The sequence below is a fragment of the Aspergillus glaucus genome, assembly GCF_001890805.1.
Source record: "Aspergillus glaucus CBS 516.65 unplaced genomic scaffold ASPGLscaffold_3, whole genome shotgun sequence".
Classification (NCBI taxonomy): domain Eukaryota; kingdom Fungi; phylum Ascomycota; class Eurotiomycetes; order Eurotiales; family Aspergillaceae; genus Aspergillus; species Aspergillus glaucus.
In genome coordinates, this window is record NW_019170455.1 from 691,422 (window position 1) to 711,298 (window position 19,877).

Sequence of the window (19,877 nt, forward strand, 5' to 3'; positions counted from 1 at the left end):
TGGTACACAGGGAAAAATGCAGACTAACTCGAATGGTTATTTCATAAATGAAAAAGAAGACATGTCCTTGTTTGCAAATATTGATCCTCCCGTTATATTAATCTCCTTCCATAAACCCGGTAATGCTCGACATTCAAATAAAAGAAAACCAGCAAAGCCTTGTGAGTATCAATTTTATATGTACAACAAAGAAAAACAAAAAAGAAAGGAACCCAATGACCGGTGACCGGTGACCGGTGACCGGTGACCGGTGACCAATAACCGAACCGAAGATGACACCAGGAAACTATGTACAATAAAGCAAGAAAAAGCAAACCATAGATACCTTGGGAATATCAATCATCATGTCCGTGACCTGCGCGGATCAGTAGCTTCCTGTCTACGCCATTCGCGAGACTCCTTCGTTCCCATACTTCCCAGCCCGCCTTCCAGTCGGCGCTCCCAACCGCCTAACCGGACAACGAGGCAGGTAGCATTGTCCCCGGTTTTGGTGACTTCAGTTGCGAAGCTGACCACGTCTTTGGACGCCTCTTCCGGAGTGCGGGCCTCCTTGACAATGTCGACGATTTCCTGGTCGTCGAGAGACCCGCTGATACCGTCGGTCATGAGGACCAGAAACGAGAACTCGGCGGGAGCCATCTCAAGGCGATAAATTTCGGGCTCTGCAGAAACACCTATGCGTTTGGATTGGACGTCTCCGAAGGAACGGGTATTGGCTAGACCGCTCATGCGTTCCTCGCCAAATGAGTCGGTCACGAATGTCGTGGCGTAGCGACGGAGTCTGGTCGCCTCGGGCGGTGAGGATGGGTGGTGGTTTGAAGTCAGAGGGACGGATTCGCCGGTGACTGTGGAGCATAGCAGCATCCTTGTGTCGCCTACATGCGACACCAACAAGCTAGACGACGTGGTCGGATACCAGAACGGTGCTGGGGACGGGGTGGAGATGAGTGCGACGCTGGCGGTGCTTCCGCCCTTGAAGCGGGTGTTGCCTGAGATCTTCTCGTTCGCCGCCGGATGGTCTGCACCGTAGAGGATCTCGTCCTGTTGTAGAGGCTGGCCAGCCTTTACCAGTTCGTTGTCCCGTCTCGCCGCTTGTGCTGACACAAAGTCGTAGTCCGCATGTAGGAAGGCATATTCCATCACTTCTTCGATGGTGACGCCTTCTTTGCGGGACTTTCTGTCGGTCTGCTCTGCAACATCATCTCGTCCGAAATAGGAGAAGTGAGGCGGGATAAATCTCTTGAAGTAACCCCCGACAAGACTCCGCCAATTCTTCACGAGCTCCTTTTCCAACTCGCCAATTTGTTGCCGGTTCGCTCCCTGGACAATGGGCAGAGTCTCGGGCTCCTCTTTCGATTTCTCCTCCCCTTTGTCCCTCAGACTCGACCGCAATTCAAATTCCGCCGCTGTGTTCTGGATATATTCGTGTAGATTCTCCTTAAGGAACGTGCTGCATTCCGTCCCACCGTGTCCGTCAAAGACTCCGAAGTAGAATACCTGCGGATCACCGCTGGCACTGTCCGCCGCGCGATTCTCACGAGGCCCAAGACCAGCCCCTCGTCTAATTGTAAGCGACGCCGGTGGTCGATTCGCAAACGCGGGCAAATCAATCACACCTGCCTGGTGCGTGTCTTCATTTGACCGACGAGTACCCCGAGAGCTCGAGGCGCCGAAATGGTGTTTCGCGCTGCGAAGCGGAATCCGGACAACGGTGGCATCGCGGTTCGTCAGAGCCTGGAACGACGTAGGCGAATGCGAGATCTCTCCGGTATGAGGTACTGACTCCGAACGGGGGAGTTTATGATAGGGCGCGAGCGGGCCTCGAGGATCGGGATGGAGCGACGACGAGGGGAGATGTGTGACGAAGTAGTCGTGGAACTCTGGCCGTCTTTTACTCTGGGGTGTATTGTATTTGCGCTTGGAAGTAGATATGAAGCCTGTGGGTTATTCGCGTTAGACAATGATTGACTGCATGAAAAGGACAATTGGGCCAGGGAAGGACTCGTACAAGAACTGTCCGCCAAGGCGCGAACCCGGACAGTCGCTCGCTTCGCAGAGGACAGACTCATTAATGCCGAGACATTGACATGAATCAATTATGGTAGCAAAATGAGAGTTTACTGAAAAAGAATGCAGTGTGGTTGAAGAAAGGAGTGCCTTCACTTTCCCATTCTTTGCAGCGGGGATGAATTTGCGGCCCGAGCCTCCATACGACGGAGTGTTGCAACGGCAGTTGGCGGATGTAATATGATGCTATGAAAAGTATATAAACCACTACTAAGCTTATTGAGGTATGAAACGCTTTCTAGATAGCACGTGCATTCAACTGATGGTTCGTATGGACTTGGTACAGCAGTTATCCCGTATGGTAGTGCCTTAAACTTTCTAACCCTCCTCGATTCTCCGCAGTATTCAGTGAAGCCGCGACCAGATGCTGCAACCCTTTGGCTGGTGGGAGAAGTCCGTCACCAGATAAACAGTATTCCTAGCTCTTTCAGAGAAGACCCCAGAAAAAACGATCACAAAAATCTTGAGACCACTAGGGCTAAAGTTTCCCTCTGTGGAAATATTCCCTAGGGTATGTCTGGCGTACTATGATCCCGTTTATCTGCAGCGCGAAGTCGCGCGCCAGATTGGATTTGAATCGGCATTCGTATAGGAAACTATTCGTGGGTGATCTGCAGTCATTATTGAGGGTCTCATCATCTAAATAACCGCTCTCATCCGGTCCTCCAGTGCCATTACAAGGTCCGTCAGCTTTACTGAGACCAGGTTCTTCTAGTATCGCTTGCTGGGGAATCGAATGCTGGGAATAGCAAAACCAGTAGCCGACCCTGCGCTGTAAGTGCGAGTACGAAATCTCCCAATCATCCTTATCCCACGGGCTTTGATGCTTGAAGAGGCATCGGTTCCCATTAGGGCAGAATAGATCGCGGTTGTCACCACGTATTGAGGCTTGCTTGGAATTCCACACACGGAATCTGGGCGCGGCGTCGGTACTGTTGCTGTCAATTCAACTTCAGTATCCGACTGATTTTGTTTATTCCCATATTTGTCTGTGGTCGTTTCCACTATCCCATGGCATACCAGAGCCCCTAGAGTGACGTCTATCCCTATGGTCTCCAGGCATGATACTGGTAGTGGTCCGAACACTATGTATTTGCAATGCCCCTCGGCCCATACATCGGTACCAATATGATCGTCACATTGTCATGGATACTCAGGAGGTGGAGTGAGATTCGACCAGAATACAAGACGCAGAAATCAAGCACAGAAATGCGGATTGGATTGACAATTGTTAGTCTAAAAAGCCTTGGAATGGACGATGGATTTCCAGTGGAAGAAATCAGTAGTGGTTGCTTCAATTCACTTGCTGGTCATGGAAAAACGTTCTTCCTTCAACCTTGCTTGGCTTTGGGCCAGCATAAGCCCTTGGCTATGAATGCTGTCCTGGTGAGTGTACATCCCTGACAAGCTTGGTATATGTGATTTGAGACCATCCGCGGCGACAGGGCTCTAATGCAGGATAACTCAAAAGGTGTATATCCTGCTAGTTATCACAAATAATCCCTCATCTGGATTTGATGCATCAATTTGTCTTCAGAAACTTGCTCTCTTATTCTTTAACTAATCAGGGCTTCAATATCAATACGGGACGCTGAATTCAATCTATCTATGAATTGCTAGCATGACAGTAGCCTTGGGGGTGGCATTAGCCGACTATATGCCCACTTGAGTCATGAATTCAATAAAACATTTCCAATAAAGTTAGCCGTGTTGTTTCTATGCGGGGAGATTCCGGCCTCGAATACCTTCCGCAATGGCCGTCTCTGTACTATGAGAAACCGCCTACAATTGTAATTGTTCCCACCATCTGCCGCTATGACTTTCACTAGTACAAGTCGATAAGAACGTTACCGTTAGCCAAACGCATGAGGTCATTCTGCAACACCTGGGGTTTTACCACACACACGCCACACGGCAATTCCAACATTACACCCAGCCGGGATGGACTCAGGCACCGCCAAGCACCATAACATACACCACTAAATAGTACTATGACGTCTGCACCCCTGACACGAGGACCGGAGAACAGACCGAAAACACATGGGCAATCGTCGATCCCCTATAAAGGAAGTATCGGTTTGGGTTTAGCGGGTGTGCGGGGTAGCGCCCGCAATCCGGGGTAGTATGTGGCTCGGATTGCCGGATTGGGATAACGGGCGTTTCTAATTGCCTGATGCAAGGGCTATCTGTGTTGGGGGAGGTTATTCCCCGGTTGTTGTGTTACGGGGTGGTGATTGGGAAGGGGGGTATAAATAAGGGTTGTCCTTTTTGATGCTCGGAGGATGTGCCGTGAATCATTTTACAGTTTGAATAGGTACGACAGGAGTCAATATGGTGAAGGTCGACGTGTTTGGGACGGGCTTTGCCCTCCAAGCTGCCATTTGGGTGACTTGTGGGATGGCATTTATTCTTTTCGGTGAGATTCATTGATGGTGCTGTTTCAACCAATCTAATCAAATCTAGGCTACGATCAAGGCGTCTTCTCCGGAATCATAGAAAACGACAACTACCTCGAAACCATGGGCCATCCGAACGACAGTCTAACGGGTATCATCGTCTCAATATACAATCTGGGGTGTTTTTCCGGGTGCATAGTGAACTTCCTGTTGGGCGACTGGTTGGGACGCCGACGCGCCATGTGGTTTGCAATGACTTGGGTTATTGTGAGTCTGTACGCATCAAAGCGTTACCCAAGTTGTATTGGCTAACCATTGCAGATCGGTGCTATACTGCAATGCTCGGCGTATTCCGTTCCACACATGATGGTTGGCCGTTTCGTATGCGGAATCGGCACCGGGATTGAGACGTCCACGGTGCCAATGTACCAAGCGGAACTATGTGAGGCCAGCAAGCGAGGCAAGCTAATCTGCAGTGAGCCTTTGCTAGTTGGCGTGGGCATCGTGATCAGTTACTTCTTCGATTACGGGATGAGTTTCGTTGGAGGGCAGATTGCGTGGCGGTTGCCAATTGCGTGTCAGATGATTTGGGCTTTTGTGAGTCTCGCCTTTCTAGGGTTGTCGTCCTGTGGCATAGTCTAATAGTTGAAGATCGTCATCGTGCTTGTCTTCGGGCTCCCTGAATCGCCACGGTTTTGCTACCAACATGGACGGAACGAGGAGGCATTGCAGATTCTCAGCGATGTGTATGGTAAACCGAAAGATGGCCCACAGATTCAGTCTGAGCAGACGGAGATTCTGGACGCGATTGCAGTGGAGACAGAAAATGGGGGATTCAAGTGGAGGTGAGTTTGATAGATGCCTGGATTGAGTACAAGACTAACCTGCACAGAAACATCCTCAAACGCGATGAAGTCTCAACTGGCTACAGAGTGTACGTCCCCCCCCCCCCCAAACCCACCCCCATAAGACATCACTGACCATACCAGCCTCCTCGCCTACGGCATGCAGTTCATGAACCAAGTCGGCGGCGTAAACCTCGTCGTCTACTTCATCCCCACCGTCCTAAACACAAACGTCGGCCTCTCCAAAAACCTCTCCCAAATCATCGGCGGCTGTGTCCAAATCATGTTCGTCCTCGGCTCCCTCTTCCCTACCATCTTCGTCGACCGCGTCGGCCGCCGCCAGCCCATGATGTGGGGATCCTTTGGGCTGGGTATCTGCATGATGATGGTGGCTATACTACTTAGTTTCAAAGGGCAGGCGAATGAGCATGCGACGTCGTCGGCGGCGGTGTCGTTTTTCTTTGTGTATATGTTGATTTTTGGGGCGTCGGTGAATTGTATTCCGTGGTGCTATGTTCCGGAGATTTTGCCGTTGCATGCGAGGACGAAGGGGACTGCTATTGGGGTTTCGTCGAATTGGATTTGGGCATGTCACCCCCATTCTCCTATATAACTGAGAGATCTGCTAACTGGAGCCAGAACTTCTTCGTCGTGATGATAACCCCCGTCATCATCAACCGCCTCCAATGGAAAGCGTATCTGATCTTCATGTGCACGAACTTCGCCTTCGTGCCACTCATCTACTTCTTCTACCCCGAGACAGCCAATATGACGCTCGAGGAGATTGACTATCTGTTTACGAACCCGGATAAGGGGCCTGTTCAGCTGTCGAAGGACATTGCTAAGGAGAGGCGGAAGCATGGGCGGGTTAGTGTTGTGGGTATGGTTAGGGGGGAGGCAAAGGGGGAGATGGAGGAGGATATTAAGAGTGGTGCTGGGGAGGGGCATATTGAGAAGGTTTGATTTGTGGGTTGGATTTGATACGGGTAGAGCTTGGTAAATCATAAATGCGTTGTATATTTTGCGTGGATTCTATACTCTAGACGGTGTCAAAAATCATTTGTCTTCGATCTGAACAGAGACTCTATGTGACCCCTGAGTCACAGCGTAGAATCAATACAAAACTCATCATTCGTGATCATAAGCTCTATCCCAGAATACCATCAGATAAATCAATGAACGAAAAGCACAAGCCCACAAAACGTTCAATCAAGGAATAAACAACCCGCATCAACATAAAATCAAATAACCATCGCGTTTTTCCAACCAAATCAAAAAAGAAGAATCAAATCATCAAAATCCCGAAACCATCCAGACAGAGCCTATTTATGTCCACCCATCCTCAGCAACACATTCCCCATACTAACAACTCTAACAACCCCCACCTCACAATCCGAATTATCCCTCGCCCTAACAACAGGCGTAACCCCCAACCTAACCCGGCAATCACTCCCCGCCAAAACAACCGGATCCCCCGTAACAAACGCATCACTATTAACCATCGTAGCCGGATCAAAAGCCTCGTTCACAGCGGGGAATTCAGACCGATATTCGAACGGCACAGAGTACATATCCAGCGCGAGCATCTCAGCCTCTGATACGATGGCTGAGAGATCCGTCCAGGCTTGGCTGTTGCCGGTGGGGGGGTCGATGGTGGTTAGGGGGCCGATGAGGTGCCAGAGTTTTTGCATGTGGTCGCGGGTTTTTTGCTGGCAGAAGTCGATGAAGTTGGACTTTGTTTTGAGGGTTTGGATTTTGGTTGTCATGGCTATTATCATTATGTGGCGGATGGGGGTGGGTGTATCTTTTTAATCGACGAGCATGTTAGCTTGCGCTAATGTGCTTTGGTGGTTGGAGAAGGGGAAGGAGGGTACCTGGGAACAGCTGCTTTTTAATACCACCAATCTCCATATCCGCCTGTGCATCGAAGCCCTTGATAATAGTCACTTTCAGCACATCATGCACCAGAAACGCATTAATCGCCTTGGCGACAAGGAAGAATCGCGTTGCAGGACTACCCAGCAGGGAAGACGCTCCCTGTCTATCCGACACAGACATGATATACTCCTTCACCCGTTTGTCCAGATGACTATCCTTGTAAATGCTGGGAACATTCGCATGGACCTGACCAAACAGCTCTGTCTTGGTCCACAGCTCGCGAAGTCGAGAGGAGAATTCTGCAATGCAAGTCGTAGGATCGAGATACGCAGCGGCGTACGGACTGCCATTGGACCAAGAAAGAGGATCCCAGATCGAGGGTATAGGAAGAGGGTTCACTTCAGATAAATGCTGATCCTGGCACTGTCCCGGAAACCTAGGGACAGCGCCATTACCATTAACGTTGAACATAGGAGGTGGAGGGAAATATTCAACCCCAACCTCAACCCCAGACGTGCCAGAAGCACCAGAAAAACCAGACCTAGTTGAATACGGACTCTCAAACGGCGACAAACCCTGACACTGTCCTTGTCCTTGTCCTTGTCCATGCCGCTGCGGTGTCATCGGCACAGCAGCCCCATTACCACAACCAGCAACCTGCTGTGGTTGCTGCTGCTGCGACTGCTTTCTAATAATCCTCGGGTCCGAAATCGTCTTACTCTGATTACTGATCGTGACCTTCTGCTTCTGCACCAGCGCCTGCAACTCCAGAACTTTCTCCTGCAACCCGCCAATCAGCACCGTATCTTGCGCAATCCGCGCCCTTGAGTCCTCCAGCTCCATATAGACAGTCTGTAGCGTCTCCTGCGTGCTGTGCAGGTGGGCACGGAGATATTCGATCTCGAGGGTGAGGTCGTGGGTGTGCTGCTGGGAGGCGCTGAAGCTGGTTGCGGGGGTTGAGGAGGATGTTCGGGAGTGGTGGCTGCGGCTGAGGGAGGGGTTTGGGGTTGTGCTTGGAGTGGTGCCGTTGGAGGTGGAGAGGTGTGAGACTGTGAGCATGGTGGGGGTCGGGTGCCAGAGGCTGGGCTAGACTGGTGTGGAGAGCATTTTGGTTAGAGTGGTTTGATAGAGATGGATGTTTTGTACTAACAGGTTAGCAGTCAGATGCAGAGCTGTGTTGGTGAGTTCTCAGGATAGATTTACAAAAAGAGAAGAGGTGGACGACGAGAGGGGGGAGAATGAAATAGAAGAGAAAAGAGGGCAAACAGTGAGAGGCCTGGAATAAAGAATTCATCAAGTCCATTGTGAGTGAATGGCCACGGTTAACTGCCTGGCTGGGTTTGTCTCTTTTGTTCAATGGAGGGGAGACGCCATCATCACCAGGACCTGGGTCAAACAGTAGCAGCTCAACCGTTTGACTCGTGGGGCATATTCGAAACTCTGAGCTGAGGCATCCGACTACAGTAGTTCTAGGGCTAACTTGGAGCACCGTAAACAGAATAGGTATAATTCACTAAACTAAACACACACGCCAATCAAGATAGCAAGGATACGAATCGAACCCCTATAAACAAGTATCATTGCACAAAATGTCTTCACACAAGTAAACAACAGAAGTGTAAAAAGGACTCGGCACCTACCAGGGGCACAGTAATCCAACTAAGGTAAGCGTAGCAAGACGCTCAACATGCCAAGCTATTCAGAGGTACTATAGAGAGGTAAAAACGCCTAATTAACAATTAGATCAGATACCTACCACCATTGTGGAAAGCCAAAAGCTTTGGTAGAAGGTGATGAAGATTAGATAGCCTTCGTGCGGGAGAAGAGACTGCTGTAGACAGCGTCGACGACGGGCTGCGCGGTAATCTGGCGACCACCGAAAAATCGGCCATTAAGACCCTTGATGGCGTTCTCGCCACCCTGGACACGGTCGAATTTCAAATAGATATCGCCTTGCGAGTTCGGATCTAGGGAAATGTGAACGACATGACCATATTTATCTTCGCACTCAGCGCGGACGTCATCCTCCAGCTCTTTGATCCAGACTTCGCCTTCTTCCCTGTTAGTTGTTAGCAAGTTTGTTCTCATAATCTCGGGGAGGATACATAACTTACTCTGTAGGATCAAACATGTTGCGAAGCATGACACAACGACTTGCCATGTTGACATTAACAGGCAACGGCTTGGTCTCAGTCTTAGGTCGGAGAATCTTGGCCTTGTCATCGGCAGCAGGCTCGGAAGGTTCATCTGTTCTTGCAAGCTTCCTCATCAATGCGTCCCTACTGAAGTTGTTGAAGTTCACACCCGCAACGTCTGTATCATCGAGAGCACTAGCACCGGCTCCTTTTTCGTTCTCCCGGCCGCCAGCACGGTCAAAGTTGTTGGAGCCACCAGCCTGGACACCACGTCCTCCCTGACCGGAGAATGAAGAACCCTGGAAAATCGGTGGTGGGGCTGCACTATGGCTACGATGCGCCTCAGGGGTAAACTTATCGTTTCCAAGGCCAACGCGAATTGCCCGACCAGCAAGGTCAAAGCCGTTCATCTTTTCAAGTGCATCACGGGCTTGGTTGGGATCACGGAACCTATACGCATTAGATCAGGGACCTAGGCCATCATAGGACATAGGGGACTTACTGCACAAAACCATAACCTCTACTCCTGTTGGTTTCATCCTTTTGCAGTTGAACAAATTCAAGTTCGCCAAACGGCTCAAAGACATTCTGGAGGTCACTCTCAGTGATACTGAAATGAATGTTACCCACATACAACCTGTGAAAGGGTGCCCCGTGATTATTGCTACTGGTAGCCTCGGGGTTGCGAGCTTGTCGATTCTTTTCCGCCTCAGTCAACTGCGCAATAATCGGGATTCCTAGAAGCTTTTGCCCAGTAAGTTGAATAGCCTGTGGGACTGACTCCTCGTTTTTGAATTCGACATAGCCGACACTAGACGAGAGTATTAGTCTGATATCCTCTGACCGTAAATGGGAGAGATAGAACTCACCCCTTAGACCTTCCACTGACACGATCCTTGACAATCTGGGCCTCCTTAACAGGCCCAACCTTCTCGAAGAACGCAATCAATTCCTTGGTTCTCAGCCGCGCGGCAAGCTGCTGTACAAAGATGGTGCGCCTATCGCGCTCATCCTCAGTAAGCTCGGGCGTCTTGTCACGACCTTTAGGGGTCGGGCTGCGTCTACGGCTATCACGGCGGCGGTAGCGTTTTTCATCATCATCCCGACGCGGACGAACCCCCGAGGGGCGATAGTATCGATCATCAAAAGGCGAGCGAGAACGAGTGCGCGCGCGGCCCCCACCACGGTAAAAGTCACCACCACCAGAGCGGTAATCGTCACCGTAGCGGTCACCGCGGTCTCTGCGAGACCCCCGACGGCTGTCGCGGCTCCTGCTCCTCTTTCTGTTGCTGCTTCTATGGCTTCCGTTAGCACTGCCATGTTCGCTTCTCGGGCTCTTCATTTCTTCATCTCCATCGGCATCTCGACGGCTGCGGTCTCGGCGGCGGCGTTCCCTTTCTCGTGAGCGGTCACGGTCGCGGCGGTCGGTGCTTTGTTCGGACTTGGAGCGGTCATCGTCGCGGTCTTGGGATTGAGTGGGATCTTGAGGGGGTGGTGCGGCTGTGGACTCGAGAAGAGCTTCAACGTCAAGACCTGACATATTGACGGGTGGTTTTTTTTTTTTTTTTTTTTTTTTTTTTTTGGAGGAAAATGACTCCTCTTTTCCGGAGTAAAGCTGGGGGAACGAGGAGATAGCGCGGAGAGGGTTGGATCACTTTTTTCAGGCGTTAGAGAGTGGCGGCGAATCGGGCGTGAGTTGCGCGAACCCTTCTATTTCAAATCACCAAGTTTTGTTCTCTGTTTTTCCCTTCAGAGTGGCTCTGCACTTGTATACCGGTTTATCGAGAAAAGGTTGTAACTAAGGCTGGTTTACGGCGAAGATGGTACGTGTGGACGTTGTCTCAGGGAAAGGACAACTCCGTGGAGGCGAAAATGTAGTCCGGTCACATGACTCTTGGCGTTCTCTACCCCGACCCGGTTCTCCCTGCTCTGTATACAACGTCTACGGGGTACAGTACTGGCATTCAAGCAAGAAAGAGTTGGCAATGTTATCTATTATACATTAGGTTGTCATATACACTCGTATGGATGCTATAATCAGGAAAATCAACCCAAACAAAACAACCGTGGTCATGTACTGTCCACGGCAGCAAAGACAGGGCTTGCTGTACAAGAAATAAACTAGAAATGCCAAGCAATTAGTGAAAAGCAATGACAATAGTCGAAGCCTGGGTCATTCGTAAACCCATCATTAGGTCATATGCACGAATAAAGGTTGTACGACGCTCAGAGCGCGAGAGAAGTCATTTATCAACCCCGAGTATGCGCTTATTGGGTCTTGACAATCTTGGACGGTGCTGGAGTCTCAAGCTCTGTGCCGAAGATTCTGTCCCAGAAGCGGCTGGTGACACCGAAACCATTGTCGAAATCGGCGAAGTGGTGCTGAAGGTGATACTTCTTGAGCGGCTTGTAGTACGATGGGAGGCTGCACAGTAATCTGTTAGCATGCATTCTTGGGAATAAGCCGGGAATGTACTTACTTCCGGTGGTGGAGGAAATAGTGCGTCATGTCATAGCAAACGTATCCGAAGACACCACCACAGTACGCCAGCACAGCGGCGTACCAGTCATAGAAGATCACAGAGTGCGCAAATTTCCAGAACGGCGCGGCGAGAAGAACGAACAGAGTTGGTGGCATCACAAGTCGGTATTTGTCCATCGGCAGGTAATGGTGGATTCCGTGAAGGAGAAAGTGCAGAGTAATACCGACTCGGTTGTCAGGAAGAAGTCTGATAAGAGCATGTTAGAGAAGAGCAGACAGGTTAAGGAAAATGTATTCATACGCATCAATGTGAAACAGGAACCGATGCATCACGTATTCAATCAGAGTCCAGAAGAAGAGCCCGAAAGCCCAGTAGCCAGCACCAGCGGATGCACTGGACATGCCCGAAAGGCCAACGGTGGTACCGTAGGCGATACACGGAAGCCACATTATCGGAACGACATACCACGCCGTCTTGCTGAGAGGTTCCAAAAAGTTGCCAAAGAGCGGTGCAGAGTCACCACCCCTGTAGTGACGCGGACGATGGATCTGCTCGAGATAGAATTGCTTGCTGAAGCCGCTAGTCCACAGCTGCATAAGCAAGGGCTTGTTGAGATCAAGGAACTTGTGCTGCTGGTAATCTATGGTGATATCCGTCTCGATGGACAAGTCTTCCTCAGTCGACATGCCCGTGCTCTCATAGACAGCCCGTGCTTGTTCCTCCGCGCTTGCAGCTCCATTCGCATTCGCATTCGCCTTGGTCGAAGAGCCAGTGCCCACAAAGCCAACTAGGCTGTCCTCCAAGATTTCGTAGGCCGACTCAGAATGTTCGTGAGACACCACATCGCTCATAATCTCACCCACGTCCTTGCCCGCATATTCGAGAATCAAATCGCCTCCACCAGGGTGATCGTCGACGAACGAGGTGATATCGTAAACTTTCGAACCGATAGTCACATAGCATGATTTGGCGTTGTTATGCGACTCGACCTCAGCTTGGGTCAGCGTTGGCAGGATTCTTCCCGGCATTGTCGCTAAAAGGAGGCAAGACAGCAAATCCCGGTGTGTTGATACGAGTTGGCTAGATCACGTTCGGAAGGACACGTTGGTACAGCGGCGAAAAGTTGGGATGGTGGATTAGTATTCAGGATGCAATGAGGCGAGGTAGGAGGAAGCGCAGGAAGGAAAAATAAAAGATCGGAGACGGAGTGGCGTGAGCGGTCGATGGAATTATCACGGGTCCGTCCGATCCGCAAATTTTCGGCGTTGACTGTTCTTTCTCGTCCGCCAATGGGAGCAGCGGTTATTCTTTTCTATTTACCAAACACCGAGAGACAGCAGTACTGAGCAGTATGTACTCCGTAGGTCGCACGAGGCCTCAAAAATTTGGAGAAACTGTGGCCTGATACGGTATGGTTGGTAATCACTCAACAACAACAGATCATCTGATTTTTCTGATAAATCCACGCTAAACCCTTTTCGGGAGCATACCCCTGACATCCGTTTCAGGAACAGGTTAGACACTGACACCCAGTGACTGTTGGAACGTTGCAAGAGCAGACCCCGGTTGTTGTTATCTCTTATGTGTCGAGCTCGGATAACCATTCCGGATTCTACGAAAGAATTTTGGTATGAGGCGAATGGTTGAGAGTCCTCTTCTGGCTCCGCTACTCCAACTCAGCGAGGGGTATGCAAATCTAGCGACAGTAAGAAACGAATTGATTAACGCAAGCTAGCTACTTCTTATAATACACAAAGCCAGAATACTGATTACAAGGACGGCACACAATTCAGTGGTGGCAGTATACGAATAGAAGTACGCCTGACGGGCAAGACCAAGAAGGAAAAGCAAATAGAGTAAGGCCTTCATGTAAATGACTGTTGCGTTATATCTTTCAAATTATATCAAAAAATACATTCATCGCAATGCAGGATCTTGTATATTCAAATGTACCGTCAATCGATATAAACCTAGATGCGCAAAGAACGGCAAGGATTGAACTTTCCCTAAAAGCGAGCGATGCCCTGGTTGGTTACATCAGAACGATACAGGACCTAAACGGCATAATGAAAATATCGAATTGACGGGGTTCGGTATATCCTGCCTGTGTCGCCAGGCTTGATGATTATCATTGAGATATGAAGACTGAATTCCGGCCCTGAAACTTCATTTAACACAGCAGGGCTGGCGATAACCCTGAGAGCACCCCAAGCACTGTTTTTTTTTTTGTATAATTACCGTGGGTATTGACGGATCTATTGTCTCAAGGCTCTCACCAACTATCCATTCCTCGTCCAAAGTGACGTTTCTTTTGACCTGTAGATATATAACTTAGAATTCATATTATTGAAAATAAGCAGTGCAGCTTTATTCTCAGACCTTTTCTTGGACGAGCTTTCTGAGTGCCTCTGCATCATGTGCGATGCTGTCATCTAATGGTATCACCTCGCTCTTCTCTGCCATCTTCGAGAGTCCCTCCTTTCTATAGCAAGCTTGACGGAAAAGGTATAGAAGGCTATCCGAGGCAATTCTGTATAGCGCGAGTCGTTGTACACACTAAGATGCTACAAAAACAGAAATGATTGGTAGTAACAGGAGGAATAATCAAATATAATCACTTATAAAAGCTGTGGACATAAAGACAAGAAACATCATAAATAGAGACGTTTTGGTGGGGTGATACGCCTGCCGACTAATCACGATTATAGCCCGACATTAAATACAAGCAAGTAGAAGTAGAAGTAGAAGTGAGTACAAGTAGGTAGAAGTAAGTAGGTAAGAGCCGAAAACATGAACCAGCGGTATTCTCGAAGAGTCCGACAGCTGATCCATTCGATTTGGAGGAGACAAGATTTCATGCTGGCTTCCTATTCCATCCCGTAGTGGGATTGTGAAGCTTGCATGAGGTTTAAGCCTGTGTAGTCTCTTTCTATCTCTTCAGGGTCCTCGAACAAGCTGGTTCCAGAACTCAGGTGACCTATTGGTCTGATGCTTGGACTTGGTACCGCGTACATTCAAACTGGTCTCTTGGGCGTTTGAATGGTTATTCCATAGTTATTTGTCAGGTATTAAGCCATGATGGAAGCGTTGAGACTATAGATAGATTTGCGCTTTACCCGTTTAGGAAATCTACCAGCGCCCGCTTTAAAGCGGCGCCAGGGGAAATGCCACGAAAATGTCAAATAATCGAGGCAGCCGTCGTAAGAGAATCATTTTCGAATCACTAGCTGGGACAGGGTAGATTTACGCCTGTCTGGGGTTGTTTGATGTCTGGGGCGTATCACACTGAGTGGTATTGGTGCAATGCTCGCTCCCCTGGACCACATAAGTGCATGTCATTCAATTAGATTGACACCAGTGACTGTTGGAACGTCTGACACCGCCAACTCCCGTCAGTTGAAGACGGTTGGGACGTTGCAAGAGCCGACCCCGTTCAAGCGACCAAAGCGCAACGGGTTTATTTCGGGATCTACAAGTACTCCAAAGTATGAAGGCATTCATATTGCCACATTGAAACGTCAAGGCAAGGCGCAGCAGGTGTTCAAAATAGCTGAAGGAGGCGTCCGCGGAGTGCCTCCGTACTCGTATAGAGACCTCCAGACAGCTGAAAATTCGGAGAAAGTACGGAGAAGTTAGATGAACGTAAAAAAAAAAAAAAAAAAGAACAGACCAGCAAACGGGTGCCTACGGATAGACTATGCGTTAAGGGATTTGGCCTGGTTTCGCTTGTGTGCAGAATGCTCCAAAAGGATGACCCTGAGCTTGCAATCCTAAAGCTGTCAATTGGCTCACTGGTAATTCAAACTGCCCAATTGGAACGGAGCCGTCAATAATCTGACACTGACTCGGTTCGATTGGGCGATACATATCTCGGTACAGGCAAAGTATGGAGTACGGAGGTACGTACCCGATAGTACTGAGAGCTAAGCTCCAGTTAGGATGAACCGAGTTGCCGGAGAGCAAGGCGCTGAGCTGAGTCCATAGGCTAATTTTTAATTAGATTAATTTTCGTATAGGCTCCTTTCTTTTTTTTTTTTTTTTTTTTTTTTCCAAGAGCCATTAGTACGGCGGAACATGGGCGGAAATAGCGGATGATTCTCCCTCCTGCAAAGTATTTCCCGGATCGAATCTCCAAAGTACCGAGTACGTACTCTGTACCACGTACATACTCTTCGTACAGAGTACATACTTCTCGCGCACATATGTATGTGCCTTTGGATGCACAGCTACAAATTTAGCAATATCGCGACCATTGCGCGATCCCGATTACCATTCTGTACACTCTGCACGAAAGTATATGCACATGAAACTCTGGATAGAGATCCCGTATGCAGCCTTGAACTCCGTACATAAAAAAAAAAAAATCGGGGTCGTCCGAAAGTCAGATCCAAGGCTGTCGAGGAATCCGATGCCGGTGACCAACGAGAGCGTCCCGATTGACGGGACTGATGATCCCGTCTGCAAGCTGCACCAGAAGCTGCAGCATGATCTCTGTGGGAATCAACTTATTTGGAGCCGTCACATGGACTTTTGTCTGTTTGGAGACGGAAGTAGAGCTCCGTACTCGGGCCATGGCGTGTACGTCAAGATATATTGGATGGTCAGAGTGTGACTGGTCTTATTCTTTGTTTTTTTGGAGGGATAGATACTAGCTTCGTACCCTTCTTGCTTTTCCGTTGGGCCGTACTCGGTGGTTAGTACCTTGTAGTGAGACTCCTCAGGGATAGAGTTCCTCGGGAGCTCCAGTCAGTACGTAGTACTTGTGCACAACCAGACAAAAAAAGCAAAAGAGAACGTTAGTATTATACGGCAAATACGACAAAAGAAAAAAAGAAGATCCAGACTCCAAAACCAATCCATTCCTAGCAATTTTTTTATGCTTTTCTTTGCTTTGCTTTGTTGTTATATTATTATCCGAAAGACTCAAGAGTCAGGCGAGAACTTAAAGTTACCGTTTCCAGCTAGACTCCAATACCGGAAGTACACAGGAGATACCCGTTCCGACCGGGCGGATCCGGTGTGCAGTGCATTTTGCCCCTGTAATGGGAGCAATACACCGTGATTACAGTAAAATCATGTTAATTGCTCTTTTCACTCTCTCAGGTCGATCATTCTCTCAGAATACACTTGTAGCAGCGCTGTTTGGGTGATCGGGGAAAGGGGAAAGGAAAGCTTGACAGACCAGGGGGACAGTAGTACTTGTACCTCTTTACAAGTACTGTATATAGACCTGGACAAGGACCCCCGATCTATTTACAAGTAATCAATCAATCAACCGTTTGATCTGTCGCCCCAAAAAGAAACATTTGAGTTTTGCTGTGCTGCACGCATTGGGCGCTTTGTCTGCATCTGGCTATTCTTGTGAATCTTCCTACTATCCGGCGGCAATAATTGTTACAAGGCGCAGACTCATATATATTCAACCTCCTCTCCTTCTACTTGTGTACCTGTATACAAGTACATCCCTGCTGACGGTCTTGAGTGAAGTCTCTTTGGCCACCTGTCAATCCTTCGGTCTCGGCCCAGGCCTTCTCGCTTTAATATACACACGACACCCTCCCGCCTCATTTCCTCTCTCTTCCTCATCTTCTTTTCTCACTACATCTTCTCCTTGTCTCCCTGTCTCCCTTTCTCTCTCTCTCTCTCTCTCTCTCTCTATACTCTCGTTAACCTCTCCATCGATTGACCTCTGTTACAACTATATACCCCCTCCCTCGAACCTCAATATCCTCTCCTCCCTCCTGTCTCACCATGGAATCGCCATTGTCCGACTCGTTCACCTTCCCCGGGAATCGCTTAATTTCCTACCTCCAGACCTTGACTGAAACCAAGAAGGGCCTCCCTCATAATATTCCCGTCTGCGTCTGTGCCTCTCACACTATCACCACCACAAATGCCCTGGTCCAGCTGGCATCGTCCATTGGTCCCCACATTGCTATTCTGAAGGTCTTTGCCGACATTATTGACGACTGGTCCGACGACACGGTCCGTCAATTGATCGCACTGGCCAAGCAGCACGCCTTCCTAGTCTGGGAAGGAGGTCGCATTCTCAACTCGACTGTTGAAGTTACTGGCACTTCGGAGTCGAAAGAAGTGAGAAATGAATTGGTGGATTTGGTCCGGAGAAAATACACCAAGGGCGTTGTTAAGACCGCTGCTTGGGCGGGGATTGCGACCGCGTGGGCGTCTGGTGTTGCCGAGGACAACCAGGAAGCCGACATTCTGATTCCGGCCCTGAAAGCGGCCGCGCGGGAAACTGTTGCCAATACTACACAAACTATCCGGACAGAAATTACGGCTGAAAAATCGCCGAATGGCCGTCCGGGCCACGATAACGCTGAAGATGATGACCCGCAACATCTCACCTCCGACTACGTTGTCGTCGATGATGAGAACCTAGGCTTACCACCACGGAAAGCCTCTACAATCTCTCTTACTCAGACTATCACACAACACACCGAGGACTCGACAGAAGACTTTATTTCGCTCAAGTCCGACAAGTCTGAGGTGGGAGACCACCTTTCTGTAAATGGCGGGCAGAAGCGACCATCCATCACCCCGGATGACGATGCGATTCCTCCCCCTCCACTCTTGGCGCGTGGGTTAGTGCTGTGCTTGCCTTCTGAATATACCGACGCTTTTACTACGGACTACAGAAGAAGTTGCATAGCTGCCGCTCGCGCCAACCAAGATTTCGTCATTGGATTCTTATCGGCAGGGCAATGGCATCTTGTGTCTCAACAAGAGGACCTTCTGGATATGGACATGCCTGAATATGACAACGACTTGATTCAAGAACAGCAGCCAGTCAATGACTGGGACGAAGATAAGCCCTATCACCTTGCTGTGTTCTCGATCATCTCCCACCGACTCAACCAAATGCATGGCAAGCACCTCGAGGATTACAACAGCGAAGATGAGGACAACAAGCCTTTGAGCCCTACTACGCCTGTAGTCAACACCTCGTCTGCCGACGTGTTCAACCCATTGTCAACGAAACTCGAATCGATCGTTGGACAAGCGTTGAAGATGCGGGATGCTATCCACGATGACGACGAGGTAACAAACGAACAAACGAACAATGACACAAGGAAACTACCCAGGGTTATGCACATTCCTATTGTGTCGTTACCTTGATTCTCTTTCCTTTCTTTTTTTCTCTTTTTTGGATATTTTACTTCTGTCAAAGTAAATACATATTTTTCAGCCATCCTTTATAATTTTTTTTTTTTTTTCTTCGACATGTCTATGGAAAGCATATTACGATGCTCTCTGTGCTTTCGGGTTTTGTCTTTTCTCTTTCGATTTGTGTTTTATGAAAAATGTTTGGATTGGTTCTCTGGTTTCTTAGGTGGATTATCGAGGGTGGCATTGTCATTGATACCTTTAGTATATACTGCACTCAAAATATGAATATTTCAACAGAACAGCCATTCTCAGTAATAACAGTCTGTTGTTTACTATTTTGATTCCTGAATTGGAACCCACCGTGAAGTCACATGATATGATTACCGAATGTGGATTTTGACATCGACGTCAAATCTTCATGAACTGGCCATGTGTACTGCTCGTGATTCTTGTTCGTTTCATCTGCGCGACTGTCTTTTATATGAGCTTTAAGTGGCCACCAGGATCGAATTCCCCTTTATCTCCATTTAAACGTCGTCCTTTAACGCGATATCCCCGCCACGCCGCCACTTTCTAGCAGTATGGCTTGTTAATGCCAAATTGCGCATGGAAATCTGATATATCGCACGAACCCACTAAAACGGCAACTCTGTCTAAATCTCGTTCAAATGCCATCCGCCACCTCATCAACACTGGCACATAGGACTCCCAAGATTCCAAGACAGATACACTGGAAACAAGACAACCGTCTCCTCTGACTTCCAATTCGGATATGAATTCTGACTATCCTCCATTACCACCATCTAGAGGCCCTGGCTCTGGATCGGAGGCTGGATCTCCGTCTGTTCAGACTTTGCCTCTCCGCGAAGCGGCCGACACCAACGCTCCGTCTGTCTCGTCTGAGGAACAACTACGGGAGTCTACTTCGGGAAATGAGTCCCAACA

At 49.0% G+C, this 19,877-nt stretch overlaps 6 protein-coding genes across 6 annotated transcripts; 2 read left to right on the forward strand and 4 right to left on the reverse strand.

Moving 5' to 3' along the window:
• Positions 1–342: 342 nt before the first annotated feature.
• ptcA (type 2C protein phosphatase PTC6) lies at positions 343–2,069 on the reverse strand (the record flags this gene model as incomplete). Its single annotated transcript, XM_022548721.1, has 2 exons — positions 343–1,937; positions 2,009–2,069. 2 exons carry the CDS (start codon positions 2,067–2,069, stop codon positions 343–345), a joined length of 1,656 nt encoding a protein of 551 aa, XP_022404464.1.
• Positions 2,070–4,398: 2,329 nt separating this feature from the next.
• Positions 4,399–6,379, forward strand: ASPGLDRAFT_71990 (putative MFS sugar transporter; the record flags this gene model as incomplete). Its single annotated transcript, XM_022549587.1, has 7 exons — positions 4,399–4,483; positions 4,531–4,730; positions 4,785–5,060; positions 5,115–5,308; positions 5,356–5,397; positions 5,453–5,894; positions 5,948–6,379. The coding sequence occupies 7 exons, from the start codon at positions 4,399–4,401 to the stop codon at positions 6,269–6,271; spliced, it is 1,563 nt and encodes a 520-aa protein (XP_022404465.1). The 3' UTR covers positions 6,272–6,379.
• A 74-nt stretch (positions 6,380–6,453) lies between these two features.
• On the reverse strand, positions 6,454–8,044 carry ASPGLDRAFT_142420 (uncharacterized protein). The gene is made up of 2 exons (XM_022541766.1): positions 7,183–8,044; positions 6,454–7,112 (listed from the first exon to the last, which is right to left on the reverse strand). The coding sequence occupies exons 1-2, from the start codon at positions 8,027–8,029 to the stop codon at positions 6,631–6,633; spliced, it is 1,329 nt and encodes a 442-aa protein (XP_022404466.1). The 5' UTR covers positions 8,030–8,044; the 3' UTR covers positions 6,454–6,630.
• Positions 8,045–8,986: 942 nt separating this feature from the next.
• On the reverse strand, positions 8,987–10,861 carry ASPGLDRAFT_117968 (putative RNA splicing factor (Pad-1); the record flags this gene model as incomplete). The annotated part of the gene is made up of 4 exons (XM_022539917.1): positions 8,987–9,245; positions 9,301–9,771; positions 9,824–10,132; positions 10,191–10,861. 4 exons carry the CDS (start codon positions 10,859–10,861, stop codon positions 8,987–8,989), a joined length of 1,710 nt encoding a protein of 569 aa, XP_022404467.1.
• A 421-nt stretch (positions 10,862–11,282) lies between these two features.
• Positions 11,283–13,201, reverse strand: ASPGLDRAFT_142422 (fatty acid alpha-hydroxylase). The gene is made up of 3 exons (XM_022541767.1): positions 12,105–13,201; positions 11,802–12,050; positions 11,283–11,746 (listed from the first exon to the last, which is right to left on the reverse strand). The coding sequence occupies exons 1-3, from the start codon at positions 12,830–12,832 to the stop codon at positions 11,590–11,592; spliced, it is 1,134 nt and encodes a 377-aa protein (XP_022404468.1). The 5' UTR covers positions 12,833–13,201; the 3' UTR covers positions 11,283–11,589.
• Positions 13,202–17,101: 3,900 nt separating this feature from the next.
• On the forward strand, positions 17,102–19,042 carry ASPGLDRAFT_42850 (uncharacterized protein). The gene has a single exon (XM_022545684.1). It carries the CDS (start codon positions 17,556–17,558, stop codon positions 18,939–18,941), a length of 1,386 nt encoding a protein of 461 aa, XP_022404469.1. The 5' UTR covers positions 17,102–17,555; the 3' UTR covers positions 18,942–19,042.
• Positions 19,043–19,877: the final 835 nt, after the last annotated feature.